The sequence below is a fragment of the Cheilinus undulatus genome, linkage group 2, assembly GCF_018320785.1.
Source record: "Cheilinus undulatus linkage group 2, ASM1832078v1, whole genome shotgun sequence".
Lineage (NCBI taxonomy): Eukaryota > Metazoa > Chordata > Actinopteri > Labriformes > Labridae > Cheilinus > Cheilinus undulatus.
Window position 1 is genome coordinate 29,260,908 of NC_054866.1, and position 16,937 is coordinate 29,277,844.

The 16,937-nt window shown below is 40.8% G+C and overlaps 1 protein-coding gene across 2 annotated transcripts in view; it reads left to right on the forward strand.

Moving 5' to 3' along the window:
* Window positions 1-3,896: 3,896 nt before the first annotated feature.
* egln2 (egl-9 family hypoxia-inducible factor 2) overlaps window positions 3,897-16,937 on the forward strand; it is a 43,796-nt gene continuing 30,755 nt past the window's right edge. The window contains exons 1-2 of one of the 2 annotated variants that reach the window (XM_041804415.1): window positions 3,897-4,177; window positions 4,680-6,173. In XM_041804415.1, coding sequence (XP_041660349.1) covers window positions 4,908-6,173 — 1,266 coding nt within the window. In that variant the 5' untranslated portion in view covers window positions 3,897-4,177; window positions 4,680-4,907. The remainder of the gene's footprint in view (window positions 4,178-4,679; window positions 6,174-16,937) is intronic. The other variant, XM_041804417.1, reaches the window with a different exon arrangement.

Genomic DNA, 16,937 nt, shown 5'->3' on the forward strand with positions numbered 1-16,937 from the left:
AACAATCTGCTTCTGTTGGCAGTGGGGAAGGCTCTAATCAGCATTCAGACCCATGGGACTGACCCTGCAATAACCACGGCTTTTCATCGGCTTGCCTCCAATCGGCTCCAGTGGGAACGTCACACCTGGGTGAACGCGGATCATAATGCGTACGTCACCCGTAACTTGGGGCAACAAAAGGACGCCAGCAGCAGAGGGATGACCATTGTTGTCTCCTCTGCCTGTAACTTCTGCGACTCTTTGCCATCTCAGCAGCGAATTCCATCCGCCTTCATATCATCAGCCCTCGAATATTGTTCAGGTTGCACTGAGTTTGTATATTTTGAAAGAGGGACAAAAGTACAAAGTACGGAAAACAGTTGACCATGTCCATGGCTTCCATGCTCCTTTCCATTGTTTACCTAGCTGTGTTTCAGCGCACTGATGATGCACCAGAGGAAAAAAAAAACAGCCACGCAGCTCATCTGCTGGCGATCAGACCCAGGTCTGCTGACAATGGGAAAGGAGTCACTTGCCGATTGTTAGCGGTTTTACACACATTAAAAAAACCCACTTTTACACGCTAATTTTAGTGGGAAAGCGGTATTAGAAACTTCCTACAAGTGGTCTTGGTGGGTTAGGGTACATAGTATGTCTAACTATATAACTAAATACTGAAGTGTAATATGCATTAGCCAGCACCAATCTTCCAAATGGACAAATTGATTTGTTTCAGAATTATCATTTCTGGGATAAAATGACAGGTTTCTGAGATGCATTGTAATACGGTACACAAGTTACGGATGCAACAGTTTTAACAAAGTTAAAAACAGTCACACACAAAGGCAGAATGATCTAAAATCATGGTTTTGGCGTAACCCATGTGAACAAGAGTGTGCAGTTTTAATGTTCATTGTAAAATGTTCCATGTGAATGCAGCAAAAAGCTAAAAGCAGTTTATTCCAAAAGAAGTAGTTCTCTGCAGAGCTTTGAGCATCAGGCAATCACTAGCTGAAGATGGATGTTACAATTTGTTATAGTAAATGTAATGTTGTTTATATATAATGTAAACAAAAAAGGACCTAGTATTGAGCCTTGTGGAACTCCCACTGATGATTTGGGGTATAGAGTTGATTGAATTATTAACATTATAGAGTTTTTTTTTTTTTACACATTCAGAGTTTATTCACCTGTAGTGTTAAGTTTTGATAACACCATACATTGTAAGTGGATATTAAATTTTTACTCTTTCTAGAGTCAATGTAACTCTAAAGTAATAAGAAAGGAAAGGGTTTTTTAAACACCAGTTCTAATTGGGGCCAAATACACTTGGATACAGTGTTTGATATAACTCTAGCGTTACTTTACTAAAACACCAAAAATTTACTGTATAAGAGTAAGCGGGAAGACTAGAGCTGATCACTGCATACTGATGTGTCAACAGCATCCACTGTACTGATACAAACTATCAAAAAGATTTAAAGCATTTTTATTATACCCAAAAAGCCTCTGTGTTTTTGTCACCATTTTGCAAAGCAACAGCACTTAACCGGTAGCAAAAGCCTGCATCGCAAAATAGTAACAAAAACACAGAGGCTTGATGGGTAAAAAAATGAAATGCTTCAAACGTTTTCGACAATGCGTACATTTGAGCCACCATTGTTTTGTGGCCCAATTTCACACAAAAAAACTGCTAAATTCCCTGGAGAAACTGTACCCATCTGTTACACTGTACAGCCTAGCCTTCTTTCAACCAGCTCCTTCTTAAAGGGGACGTATTATGCAAAATCCCTTTTTTCAGGTTTTTCTAACAAAAATATGTACCCTTGGCCTGTCCGAAATCCCCTCAAGTACCAGATAAATCCATTCCCTCCACCCCTCTCTTTCATCACCTTTCAGAAAATGTGTGCTGAAACAAGCCATTCTCAGATTTTCCCCTCATGTGGGAAGTTAGCACCACCCCCAGGTTCAGTTGGCCCTCCCTGCTTGGAAGAAAGTTCCACCCTCCTCTCCTGATCTTCCTCTCAGCTGCCAGCTAAGATGCTGGATAACTAAATGAGTTACTGTACTGACTTTTGTCTGGGAGATGGTTCAAATCCCAGTCAGATCCTTAACTTTGGATAAAAGCGTCTGAAACATTGCAACACCAGGAGTGCCACATCCATTTCCTGAGAGGGGTGTGGTCAGGGGTGGAGTCAGACAGACCAGTAACATTTAAAGCCACAGACACAGAAACAGCTCATTCTGAGAAGGGCTGAAACACATAATTTTTAGACATGCAAAAATCCTATACTAGTTTTTTTTTTCGGCAAAACTTCACAGGCATGTTTTGTAGACCTCTGAGACCAATATAAACTTGTCTTAAAAAGGTAAAATAGGCCCCCTTTGAAGGGGTGATGCTCACTGAAATTACTGGAGGCTACTAACACTTCCAGGGACGTAGCTATGGATTTTGGGCCCCCAGAAAGACTATTATACAGAGCATCCCTTAACCGGCTAGCCAAGAAACAAATATTGCAGAAGTTTTACAAATATCTAGGCATTTTGATGTGTTTTTAACAATAATTTTCACAATTATGAGAAATATTTTTACTATGGTTAAACTGAATTTACTTCCATTATTTCACAGTGCTGGACTACACCATTTGGACATTTTTAAAGGAGGAGTAGAGGCCCCCAGTATTTTTTTTTTACTCTGGTTGATACGAATTTCAGTCTGTGGACCGATTCATTCAGCTGCTTTTGATTCGATAACGACAGTAGTTACTTAGAAAAAATAAAAACACTCTTTTCATTTCAGGCTTCTCAAGGCTCCACCCCCCCATGCTACGCCCCTAGACACTTCTACTGATATGTATCTCATATGACCCAACTTCAAAAATACTGAAATAGAGTGGTGCAGGAATGAATCTAAGACGCGGAAGTGAGTTAGCATTTTAGCACTTCCGGTTCCCTCGTCTGAATGTCTATGGGATTTTTGACTGAGTTTTTGGTTAAATGCCTGAAATAAGGTGTCAAGGTGTGGTGAACACAAGCTCAAAAGAGTTTAATGTTTTATCCTACAACATAAAATACATCTGAAATGTGCCCCACCTTTGAATTCGGTATCTTTACACATCTTAATAAAGGCGGTTGCTAAAAGACAGCTAACAAGAACAATAGCATTTGTCGGAAAGACTATATCATCATTCAAAGCGCAGCAACTGAGCCTGCTATTCACTTGTATCCGCGGGTGATGATGTTAAATTCAGTTGACCATGTTGTTGTTCAATATAGCATGACGTTAGCTTTTACTTTCACCAGTTAGATTAACATACCAGATATGATGCTTATATTATCAATTTCTGGAGATTATCTTTATGAACAAAACGTGTAAGTTTCATAAACTTTTATTGGACACAGGTCTTATTTTCAGCAATAATCCAAAAGCCCATTAAAAAAATCCCATAGGCTCAACACCAGCGAACCCATGCGACGCGAACTTCCGGGTTTGCCTATAAAATTACGTCACGACTGCACCACTCTACACCCCTTTAATTTAAACTGTCTTATAAATATATCAAGGGTCATCAGTATGAATTTCAGTCCATTTTGTAATGATAACCAGGTAAAAAAGATTCCTCGCAGGAGCTTTGGAATTAAAATAATTAGGCTGGTTCAAGTAGGCCTTGATGAATAATTCAAAATTTCTAGTGAGAGTAGGCTACCTCACGAATGTCTGTCTTACTGTTCCTTTGCTGATATAAACTAATATTAAATTGTTATCTCATGTTATACACTGTCTGTCAGCTGAAGGTCGGTCATATAGTAGCAGTCGGTCACATGGCCTGTGAGCATGTAAATGACAGGAGGGAGTGGATAGAGGGAAAGCGGGCTGTGTGAGGAGGAGGAGGTGGTGCGGGAGGTGGGGGAGGCAGACAGAGAGTGGGGGCACTCACTGACACACAAGCAGAGAGCACTTTTTTTAGGTGGTGGAGGGGACCTCGTGTGTTTTCGAGCATCCCCCCTCCATCCCCGGCTGTGTTTAATGTGTCAGGCCATCGCTGGTCGCCGACAGCCCGTTGGAAATTATTTATATCCGACAAGAAAATTGGATGGGACGCACACACACGAGCAAGACAATCCCGGAAATAACATGCGTACTCTCAGCCTGTCACGTACGCTCACTGTGGATTTGCATTGCTGTATGCTGCTGTAGGTAAGCTCTGTCAATGGAGTGTGCATTATCCCAAAAGATATATGTTTTTCGACGTTAAAGCTTCATGCTGGTTTCTATTCACCCTTTTAAATGTGTTTGAACTGGATGAGTAAATTTCGGGGTCGTTTAAGGCGAGAAATGAACAGTGGGGCTGCTGCTAAGTTGTAAATCAATAGCTAATAAGCACCCATTTTAAGTATTTTAACGGATGTTTCTACGTAGTTAAATTTAGAAATATAGCCTTTATAGAAAATACCGTATTTAGCGTCCAGCTTTCATTTTATGTATAAAAATACTGCCGGAGAAAGTGAGTTTACGTTGGCTCTATTTTTTTCCACCGCCTTTTTAGAATGTATTTTATTTATTGGGTATATTTTATTTTTTGTAAATATGTCAGTTGCAACATAAAAATACAGAAGATTTATGGACTTTGGCTCACCGTGACAAGTGGTCTTCACTGCGCTATTAATAGACCTAAAGTGTCTCATTTTACTCTCCACAGATACCCTACACAGCCTCAACATGTTTATAAGACGGATACAAACTAATACGCAGTTTAGGAGGATTAAATGAGACTACAGGGTGAAATTTAAGCTAGCAGAAGAGGACTTGGTCATGAAACTTCAACTAGCTGTGGCAAAGATCCTCTCCATCAGAGAAAACATTGGCTCAGCCAGAAAATGAAGCGAGGACGTGAGCTACGTGCGCATCCAGCACATGACGAGATGAAATGGAGAGCTTGGGACATACGGACCTTATAAACCCAAGCTCTGCCCGCGGGTCCGTCGCTGTTTCACCATCGCAGGAGAGAGGGACAAGCGGGGCGCAGCTCGTCTGTGGACCGGCAGAGATTCACCACACGTATCGACCGGACATGGGGCTCAACGGCTTCTGCGCGGCACCGGTTGGAAGTCCAACGGCCGCGGAGTTGCTGGCGGGTCTGGCCTCTCAGACCGACTCCCCGGCTATCACAACCCCTACGAAGCTGTCCAAAACCGGCGTGCCGCTTTACAACGGCGGGGTGGTGTCCCCATCTGCCACTGTGGAGGGGAGCCACTCAGGCGTTCTGGCTCACACACCAAACGGTTACTTGGCTCATATGAAAGAGGTGGCTGGGGTAACAGACAGCCCTATGTACCCCCTTACCAGCAGAGCCTGCCTGGCGGAGAACGGGGACTGGACAGCACATGATAAGTGCCCTTTAGTGATGAGAAGAATCAATGGGGACATGAAAGCCAGACAAGTGCAACAACAGAAGCGGAGAGGTGGGGAGAATAGAGATATGGGGTCAGGGACTGTTGGTGCTCTTGCAGTGGGGTCACCTAGTTTAGGAAGCTCTTTGGACCCAGTTTTTCCTTCAGGTGAGTCGGACTTTAAGCGGAGACGATTAGCTGATGGAAGTATTGCTCCAAAATCTTCAGAGAGCTCCAGAGTGGGCCGAGCTGTCGCCCCACTAACCACCACGGTCCACAGTTCCCACAGCAAAATGACTCTCAGTCACTGTGTCACTCCACAGTCTCCCTTCACCCCATCTGCCCCTCATACTGACCAGCACAACAGACACATGGTGGCCTCCCCTGGACCACCAGCCGCCCCCAGCCAGACCTCCCCCCTTGAGGCTAACTGCATCCCCACCCCACCTCCCTCTGCAGAGTCTAGCTGGTCTGCAGAGCGCATAGCACAGCAGTACATTGTCCCCTGCATGAAATACTATGGCATCTGTGTGAAGGACAACTTCCTGGGCCCTGAGCTTGGGGACTTGGTCCTGGAAGAGGTGGAGGCCCTAAATCGCAGCGGGAAATTTAGAGGAGGGCAGCTGGTGAGCCAAAAGAGCATCCCGTCTCGCAGCATACGAGGTGACCAGATCGCCTGGGTTGAGGGACAGGAGCCTGGGTGCCAGACCATTGGGACATTGATGGCTTACATCGATGAAGCTGTCATGCACAGTGCTACCAACGGACAGCTGGGGGACTGTGTCATCAATGGACGCACAAAGGTGAGAAGGCGAAGTGGGTGATGAGTGGGGTCAAGGGTTATGTTTAACATCTAAGTTCCAGAAAGCAAAGGTTGATGACACCATCGCATTATGAGAAAATGTGTGGTTGGGTCACATCTCAGCTGCTTCAGCTTGCCGACATGCAGGCAGGAAAACACACACACAAGGTACAGAGGGAGGGTGAGCTCAGAGCAAGGTAGGATGTCAGGATGAGCCCTGCTGTGTTTCTGGTACATGTGAGCTTGATAAGGGGGGCTGCGGGCTGAGCCTCCCCCCTTAAACTGGCTCTGTGCTGGTGTCTAGGCGTGCCTAAGTTTGTCCCTGCTCTCATACCACTTGTACTGTGAGGACATCTCCTCTGACATCACTGTATCACTGCCTTTGAAGTCAACTTTTCTATCACTGCTTTCACTACTTTTCCCTGTTTGTTTGCTTCCTTTTTGTTCTGCCTCATTTCAGACAACTTTTCTTTATTTTCACGTAACTGCACAATGTGAGTCGTTTTCTTCCCCCTTGACATTTTTCAGATACTGTGCACAGATGTGACAGCTCTTTAGATACCACTTTAAGGACTAAACAGTCTGTAACTGCTTCTTTGTCACTGTCCACAGCTGGCCCAGCAGGCAGTCTTTCCCCTGTCCTGCACACAATGTCCACGGTTGTGTGCAGGACAGATAACCCCTCCTGTAGTGACACAGACCTGAGCTATCTGAGCCACATCATGTCATTGACCCCTCCTGGTTAAGTCTGGTGTATTCTCTTAAATATTGGCTAAAGTTTCTCCCTGCATCATGGAAAACTTTCGAAAGAACTCTTAGATTAAGTAACTTGATATTTGGTCTTTCCACCTCTTGGTATGAGCATATCTGTGTTGTGTAACTATCCCAGTTCATTTTCCTATCAGCAGTGAGTTAATCATTGCATGCCAGTCTAGACTGTTTGCCGGTATGTTCAGGCTGGTCATGAGGACCATGTTGAGAAAGTATTCCATACTATAAGAGGCCAGTTTGTAGGGGTGTGACAAGACACTTATCTCATGAAACGAGACAAGATTTGGGCCAACAAGAAGAGTCGAGATTTTACATTTTAATTTTGAAAAAAAAAAAAAAATGGGTGGATAATATGTCCTCTATACAAATGAAAGTCATAATTGCAACGCATTCAGGTCTATTCAAAAATGTTTAAACTAACTCCTCTTGTATTGAATAGGCTATCAATGTGTCCCAACAGTTTGTCTTGTCTAACTCAGCCTCAAACTGTACATATTAAAGCATTTAAATCAAACCTTTCATTTTAACAGTCTACAAAATCTTTAATTTACTACACTATGCACTCATTGCTACAATTACAATATTTATACTTGATATCATATTTAATTATACATAATAAAAGCATTTAGATTTTTTTAAGGTACTTTAAGCACTGTTTATGACAGACTGGAGTATAAAGAGCTGCATCAATAAAATCAAACTATTTCTCATACTCTTTCAGGACATCCACATACATTTAAAACACTCAATAAATCTTTAAGTCAATAACACGTTTGCTGTAAATTACAGAAATAGATTATTTTACTGTTTCATGGTCTTTTTTCTCATATGAGCTTTGACAGAGTTGGACACGACGCACAGATGAGCGTGTGTTAATGTGTGTGCGTTGGTGAGTGTGTGTGTGTCTCTGCTCTGCCTGCTGTCAGACAACAAACATGGCACATTTAACTGGAGCTAGAACTTTGCTTTTTTGAGCTAACAGTGGACTCTATGGTGCCCAAACAGAGTTTGTTCTGCTAAGTTTACTGCTGCAGTATACAACAGCTCATCATGCATGCATACACGAACTAAATAAACACTGTGTTCTCATCATGGAGACTGCACAGGTTTCCAGCTGTAGCATTTCATCATTTCTCACCGCGATGATGAACCTATTACGCATAGGCGAATCTTGTGTGGCCCACGTAGCGCACGCGGAGGAGGGGGTGGGGGTTGGATCAGTCATCATAATGGATACTGGATCTGTTCAGTTTCTTCATTTGCTCTCTCGCCAACAGTTTTGAGGTGTCCAGGGCAACTTTGTGGGCTTTTATAACTGCCAGTTTGGTATTGTTTTCTGTAAGGAGAGCTGCTGCTCCAAGTGTCTGCGCAATATTTATCTCGCGAGATTGATTTTTCCACAATGAGAAATCTTTTACTGTTTTGATCTCGCGAAATCTTGTGGCACAAGATCTCGTCAGACCCCTACCAGTTTGACAGCTCATCTAAAATAGGAACAACATGACTTCTCCTCATGAACAAATTAGGATGAGGCTGTTACCTGCAAACTTGTCACTCAAGGTTAACTTCTGCAGTCACCACTTAACCTAGAGAGCTCTAAATAAGATATTTTGTTGCATTTTTTAAAAAATATATGTATTTGTAAAAAAAAATTCTTTCAAAATTTTGTGATCTTGAATGTCTTGAAATGAAAGAATCCATGTTATTTTGATTATTGATATTATGGAAAAATGCTATAGATTTAAAAATGATTTTGAAGCTTATTTTTATAAACTTGGATATGTTTTTCTTGAATGATATTTGGCCTGGTGTTTCATAACACAGTGGCCTGTAATACAAAAAAATCTGAAGATTTTTTAAAATCACTTTCCAGGAACTCTGATGTATTCAGCCTACACTCAGGCCTACACCCTACTTTGCAGCACCTTGCCCTCTGTGCTCATCTTTTCATTTACATTGACTTTAGCTGGGCGTTAGCTCTATCAAATGTGGTTTCACTTATGATTCAAATCAAACTCCTACCCTGTAAGCGCAAAAATGACAGCACACAACAGGAAAGTGAAATGACTGCTATGAAACTGTTGAACTGAGTTTTTTTCTGCATCACATGCTTCCTCTGAATCTGCAGTTTTGATGATGAAATATTTAGAACTACTGCCCACTGCTTGGACCCATTATACATGTGCAGAAACCCTCTTTATAATCTCATTGAGCTGCTCGTCTAGGTAAAGTAGATTTGGTTGGTTAAACCAGAAGAACTTCTTTTTCCTTAAGGTATTTCATCAGTGCATACTCTAACAAAGTGATTATGAATCTTTGTATAAAAGGAAACATTTCTGTTATTGTATTATACTTGGATATGCATGTGTGTCACGTTAGATTAAAAAGAAAAGAAAATGTCCTTTTCTAAGAATTAACAGGACTTAAGGTCTTGAGTTTTTTTAGGGGTTGCTGGATCTATCCATAGGTGCTGATGACAAAGCCAGTAAACTGGAAAGATCCCAGGCCACATCCCTCCACTGGCCTGACTTAATTAAAAAGAAAGTTCAATAATGTACAGCACAAAATGTCCCTTCTGGGTGTTTTCCTGAGGAGGAGACAGCATAGATACAGTGATGGAGTGTACATGAGAGGGCAAGGAAGTGATCAGGGAGGAGTTCACTCAGATAGAAGGTCACTGCGTCTCTTCCGTCCTCTTCTTTGTGTGGCGACATTTCTTCTTAAAGCCTTATTTTCTCTCATTTTTTCCACTTTATATCTTTTGTTTTAATCCTGACCTCCTTTCCCTTTCCCCTGTCTGTTACATCACCCTGCTTCTCCCTTGTCTTATCAACCCCCTTGTTCAGTACTTGGACAAAATATTTCCTTGCTGTCACCTTGGTAACAGGCCCATACAGAGCAGGGCTCTGCGTTATGTACGAAAGAGATGGAGAGAGGCTGGCACTGCCTGAAATAATATCTGTGTACCCTGACTCTGTTAGCTAGCTGGACTCAGGTTCTGCTGCCTGTGAGGAAAGATTACACTGTTGACAAAGAGAGATAATTCAGTTAATACAGGTGAGGCTTAAGGTGGGAAAGACTTGTGATGTGGGGGAAAGAGGAGTCGGCAATGATACATAAGAAAAGGGAGGGGTAGACTGTAAAGAGTGGGAGGATAGACGGTGAGACGGGGCGATGCAGCAGCAGCATCAGTGGGATGTGAATGTCTGCTCGCTGCAGCAGTGTGTCCTCAGATGCCCCTCTTCGAGCTCAGCAGTGCCATCATGCAGGCAGGAGCGAGACGTCATCCACTCACACGCACAATGCATCTGCAGAGGTCTAGCTCATTTGCAGGGATGGATGCACGACAGAGAGAGAAACACAGATTTGGAATTAAATTTGCAAGCCCTTTCATAGCAAAGTTGGTGGTTTTCATAACGTTATTTATGTTGCAGTATGACACCTCTTGTTTTAGATGCACCCCAGTGTAGAAGCACATATGTTGCTGATAGCTGTGTTTTGCAAAGGTTGCAACACCTTGTGCTTTTCCAGCTAGCTGTGCATCAGTTTTTCCTCCATAGAATTGTAGGACAGTGAGTAGATGTGGTTTCCAACCTGGCCTTAGAGTCTACCGTACTTGTTTCTTTAAAGGACTGAGCCTCCTCAGGACTCACACCAAGAAAAAGTGACACATCGCTCTCAGAAATTAACAGAATATTAATTGATTCAGCAAGAACTTTAGTACATGTGTGGCTGATAATGTAGCTGGCACTCCTTTAACTATCAATATTATTTTAGTTATCATGGGCCTCATATTCTCTTGAAGTCTTTATGTTTCTTTAAGTTTAGATTCAATAGAGTAACTGTCAAATTCAGAATTTAAAAAGTGACTAGCCACCTACTTAGATATATGTGGACATATTTTTCTGATGAGTCAGATTAGTGTAAGCAGAGTTTCATCCCTTAAAACAATGCTTGTGCCCACATTCGTAAAAACAGTTCTAAACTAATTTTGATCTTGAAAGATTATTTCTCTTAGAGTTTTGTTTTAGTGTGTCTCAGAACACTTACTGCATGGCACCTGTATCACATGGAAAATGACTAAGCATTTTGCTCAAATGCTTGCATTCACACCCGCAGTAACACACATTCATTTTCTCCATTGCTAGCATTCAGCGGTGACTCATACATTTACAAGGAACACTATTGAGGTCAAATCAGGGCTGCCTCGAAGCACAACGGCTGAGCACATTTTCCCACTTTTTCAAAGTTCAGATTAAGAATAATCAGCATGATAAACACAAGATGACACTTGTGTTTTCAAAAATATGTGTCCAATTGCAGTATATTGACCTCATGAGAGGTACAGACACCACCATCTCTACAAACATGACAACCACTTAAACCAGAAAATAGAACAGTTACTAGTACTAAGAGGAATTAATCATTTTCTGTCAGGTACCCATACAAAACCAATACCCTCCAATGAATTTACAAAAAAAATTTCACTGGCTTATAGGAAGATACCTAAGGGGAAATCAATCTGAATGATAGGCCATGATACAAACCAGGAAATAGGGCACAGATATAACTTTGTGAGTGACAGAGCAGTTCATCGTAATTTAGTTAAACTTCCCTCCTGACTTCTTTGCTCCTCACTTTTCTGAAATCTAATCTGCTAGCAGCTATTAATAAAAAGCCAATCGCAATTTATATCATGCCCTATGTCTGCTGGGCTGCTAGTGAGTCATCAGCTGTGGAAATAGAGTAAAATGGTGGCGCTACTGGACAGTCAGTGAGTCATTTGTTTTGAGCCACAGAGATGGCAAACATCTGTCAGACTGAAGTGTCCTTCAGACCCTGGTCCACTCCCCACTCTCACCCTCAGTGACTCATGGACTCGAATGTGTGATGAGGGCAACAAGGAGGAGATTAAGGACTCTTTGGGACCATTATGCATTAGCCACGTATGAGTTGTTATAAAACAGTATTTTAAACTTCAGTATGACCTGTTTGATATGACAGCAACTAAAGTGCAAGTCCCAGGCATTCTGTCATCTGGTATTTGCATGTTTTATTTATGAAAAAATACAGGCAAACTTCTGTGTAGTGTCTGAATTGCATCAAGCTGAGAAGTTGCCAACATACTTGTGCAATTAAGACAGTTTCTCCCTCTCTTTCTTTTATAGTGGCTTTTTGTCAAAATATAACTGAAGATCTAAAGCTTCTGTGCTGTTTGAATTGATTATAAAATGGCAGATATTGTTTTGTTTTGTTTTTAAACATATGGTATGGAAAAGAATCAAGGGTATTTAACATTTTGACAACCCTGCCTGCCCTTTCCTCATGTAGCCTTTACACCCTCTTGAACTCACACTTTTATGCTGGTCCTACAGACAGTGTTAAAGACAGCTAAGGTTCAGGACTGAAGGTTAAGATGCATGTAATCCAGCATTTGGTTAACTCAGAAGGGAATAACATCATACTGAGTTACCACGTTCCAGTCATTATGAGTTAGCAACTCTGGGTAAGGGTTGATCGATATCCCTGGCTGATATTAATACTGATTGTAATGTAGACTAGTGCATGAGACCAATAACTGATATTTGGAATTGATATGCATTTGTTTTGACAAACATAATGAACTAAATGAAGCCAGAGTAAAACTGCATGTTATAAAATTAATGAAATAAACAGTTAAGCTCTAGTTCTGTCAACATGAGAAACAGCACAGAGAAATACAGTAGCAGCAGGAAACAGGAAGTGATACCAAACACTCCCAGTGTCAGTGCCACCCTTGCCTCAGTGTTCTCTTGTGGTTGAGAGACATCAAGCCAGTCAGATAGTATTGTTGGCTGGAGGCTATAGACAGTGAATCCAAAACCAGAAGGGAAGGCATATCTTGCAGTGAAGCCAAAGTATGAAACCTTTGAATTAATTGATTTTGTCAGGTTAATCCATAAAATAAAATGCCTATACCAGTAATCGTCTAAATGCCAAATATCAACATTAATAATTGACCAGGCCGATAATTGGTCTACCCCTAACTCTGGGTTTCCAAGCTGGAATTCAGACTTCAGGAGGCATTCAGGGGCAATCGAAATTCCTGAGTTCAGAGATTAACTGGAACACACCATTAGACTCGACCAGTGAATCTTGTTTGTTTGTTTGATGTTGATGTTCTTTACATGCATGCTACCTCATCCTCTCTGAAAACGTTGGACTCAGTCTACCATGCTGCCTTGCGATTTATCACTGATCTGGGTTTTCAGACCCATCATTGTGTTCTATATGAGAAACTCGGTTGGTCATCCTTATACAATAGAAGGATGGAACATTAGTATATCTTTTTTTATAAGGCTATTTTACATTAATTACCTTCTTATCTTTGTTCCTTACTGACTCCAAAAGCTGTCAGTAGCTTTAATCTTTGTTCTCATGGACTCATCATGTATGATATTCCTTGCACTCGCTCTGTCTTTGGTCAAAGAGCTTTTAATGTTTTTGCTCCATCGTCTTGGTCAGAGTTACAGGGTCATCTTAAACTTGAGCGTCGTGTTAGTTTAGGGGATTTCAAAACTAGAGTTAGGGAACATTTGACCAGTGTGTGCACATGCTTTTCTGCTGAAAGCTGCTGATTTGTTAATTTATGTAACCTATGTTCTATGTCCTGTTTTAATGTCATATATGTGAAACTTACCATGCTGCTGTCTTGGCCAGGACTCCCTTGTAAAAGAGATTTTTATATCTCAATGGTATAAATCCTGGTTAGATAAAGGTTAAATAAAAATAAATAAAAACTACCTACCTCTCTCTGCTAGTTAAGTACAAAAAGTAGGACTGTGGATATTTTTTTGCCCAAATCATGGACAATTTAACCTTTTGTAAACCTTTTAGCTGTGGACACATCTAGTTTTTTTTTTTTTACAGATTTTAATGAATGGATAAGCTGGTATGGATGAGACTGGAACTTAGATATCCAAATTACTGGGATTGAACTTGGTACTGAGATAGAACATTGAAATGATTCACTTAAAAAATACAATTTTCCATAGCTCAGGATTTTCTGGCTCTTAATCTTGTGACCATTTTGCCACTTTTTATAAACATTTTTTTAGCCACATTGAACTATGTTTTGCTGCCTGCAGCTGCTGCATCTGTCGGCTACAGCACGCACCAGCACAGCTTTCATTCCAGGTGCAAGTTTGCTGCATGGTGGCTTTGTCTCCCTGCTGTCAAAGCCCTGTCGTTCCATCTAAGTTTTATCTTAATAAACCACACTGTAAGTGACTTGATTCAGTGTATAGTGGAACCGTGACAGGAGCTATTCAAAATATAAGCATTATGTACAAACAAGAGAGTTTCTTCAAAGAAATGCTGAAGCGGGCTTTAACTTTGAAATGCACGAACCGAAAGTGGTTTTATACTGCGTTTCGCTTCAGCTGTGGCGTATTATACTGCATGGAAACAGAAAGCTTCACAAATAGAAGTTTGGAAAACAACTTTACCATTGGCCAATAATAGCTTAAAAAGTTAATTATCGTATCGGCCGATAATAAAATTTATGCCTATCTGTACGGCCAATAATGTGACGTCATAATGGCGCCGGACATGTGCCATCAACAACCTCAACATGTCTGCAGTGTCGGTACCTGATCAGTCCCGGAAACCCAATTTGTGCTGCGCATGTGCAAACATGCATCTACATCCACTCAGCAGCCTATCGAAACATTTTAAAGCAGTTACTGATCGGCAGTGTTGTTGCTGCCCGATCCGTACTACGCATGTGCAAATATACGTCACTTTTTTTTTTTTTGACAAAAACTTTATTCAGATTCAACAAAATGACAACATAATACATTGATCTTTTTAACAAACAAACTTTATTTAAAATTTAATACATTGATACACAAAACAGCCAAAGCAATTTATAGTTTATATGTCAGGCTGTAGATCTTGATTAAAGTGAAGGGGCTTAGTTTCTTCAATTTCTTTTTCTTCTTCTAATTTGTTCGGCTGCTGACAACAAAAAAAAAAAAAAAATGATAAAGGTGACGTATATTTGCACATGCGTAGTACAGATCGGGCAGCAGTGTGGGATAAGTTTCAGGTGTGGGAACGACAGAAAAGTAGCTGTTTGCATTGCTTGATAAGTGCATGTGATGCGAGGAGGACTCAACAACACGCCTTTAACACCACCACTTTAATTTTGCATCTAAAAAAAACGTCACCCTGATGACTACAAGGACTCTTTTAAGATAAAGAATGACAAAATTTCGTGCCAGGGAAAACTCATTAACAACCTCTACTTAAGTCATTCAACAAAGCTAAAAAATACAGCAGCGACCACACAAAGGTAAGGAGCTAAACAGGAGAATCACTGAATGTATAGCTCTTGATAATCAGCCTTTCAGCGTGGTAGAATAAATGGGCTTCTGTGGGCTAATGATGCATTTAAAGCCCGGCTATGTTATACCCAGCAGGCGCTTATAGCCTTACCTGAACTGCAAAACTTCGTTTCCAGTCACGTAAAGAAGCTCATCATGAAAGCTGAACATATTAGCATCACCACAGATATATGAAAATCAATTGTCCGTCCTGTTAGCATGTTGAGCCTCACTGCCTCAGTGGATATGAGGATTTCACTCTTTAAGAGCCTGTCCTGCACTCACAGGAATGCTCACTCAGCAGTCGCAGACACTTTTGACAGCATGTTCCGGATATGGAAAATAGAGAAGAAGACCGTACACGTCATGCTATGTGACAGTGCGCGAAACATGGCAAAAGCAATGACGGACTTCTGTGTGCCAAGTGTGTGCATAGCGCTCTGGCTGTGCATGAAGGTGCTCTGTCTCCAGCATTGGAGATGTGGGTGTCACTGTGTTGTTTCAGAGCTGTTTACAGGGAAATATCCATTAAACTTGGTTGCTTAGTTAGTTTGTGCTTTAAAAAGCAGAATCAGGAGAGCTACTTCAGTTGAAGTTTTATTTCTTTTGTTCATCTTGAGTCTCAAAGATTCAAAAGCATATATAACTCTAAACTATAGCTACACTTTTTGTATTTAAGAATCTTTTTTTTGTTGTTGTTATTTAAAGCACTTTGTAAGGAGTATCTCAGGGAGTCATCCTGCAAACTGGCTGAGTAATAAGGAGAATCAATCTAAATGTTTAAGCTATTTCTTTTTTGCACTGTGGAGCTCAGTGTCAGCAGGTTATTTTGCTGCTGTTTATTACCCTCAAAGATGCAGATGACTTTGGCTGTACTGTTAAAAATACATGTAGCATGTGATGCACATGTAACCCAAAGACATTACTGTAAGTTTTTCATTAGTGTATGGCTGTATTTGGAAAAAAACAAAAAAAAAAACAAAGAACAATACATCCTCCATTTCTGATAAAAATCAAATGTTTTGTCTGTTTCTAAAAAAAAATAGACCACCTATATTAAAAAAATATTTGTAGTACAGGATGGATTTGGTGTTTTTTACAGTGGTAAAAATATAATTGAATATCGGTATCAGCCAAAATGAGTTTTAAAATACTGGCATGTCAGATATGGACAAAAATTCAATATCATGCATCCCTATTTCAAACATATTCTACCGATATATATGTACAGTGGTGTGCACAGACATTTTGGGGGGCAGGGGCTCAGGGAAAAATAAGGGCACTGTGTGCGGCATGTGGAACTGCCTGCTGCCTTATTATAGCAATGTGCAATTTTAAAAGAAAAAAAAAACATTACAGGCACATGTTACATAGTAGCTATCTTTGCAATTGTGTCATCTCTTTCACATATAGCTGTTCTTGCACATGCCTTTCTTGTTCTCCCTCATTTTGATCATCCATGCTGGTAGATGGCCTATTGCAGGACAGCACAGAGCTGCTTCCCTGCTGTAGCTGCCTAGGGAATAATAATAGTTTTAATAATAGCCTGTTTTTTACGTTTTCATAATAGCCTATTTTTTTAGTTTTAATAATAGACTATTCTTTAACTTTTAATAATAGCCTATTAA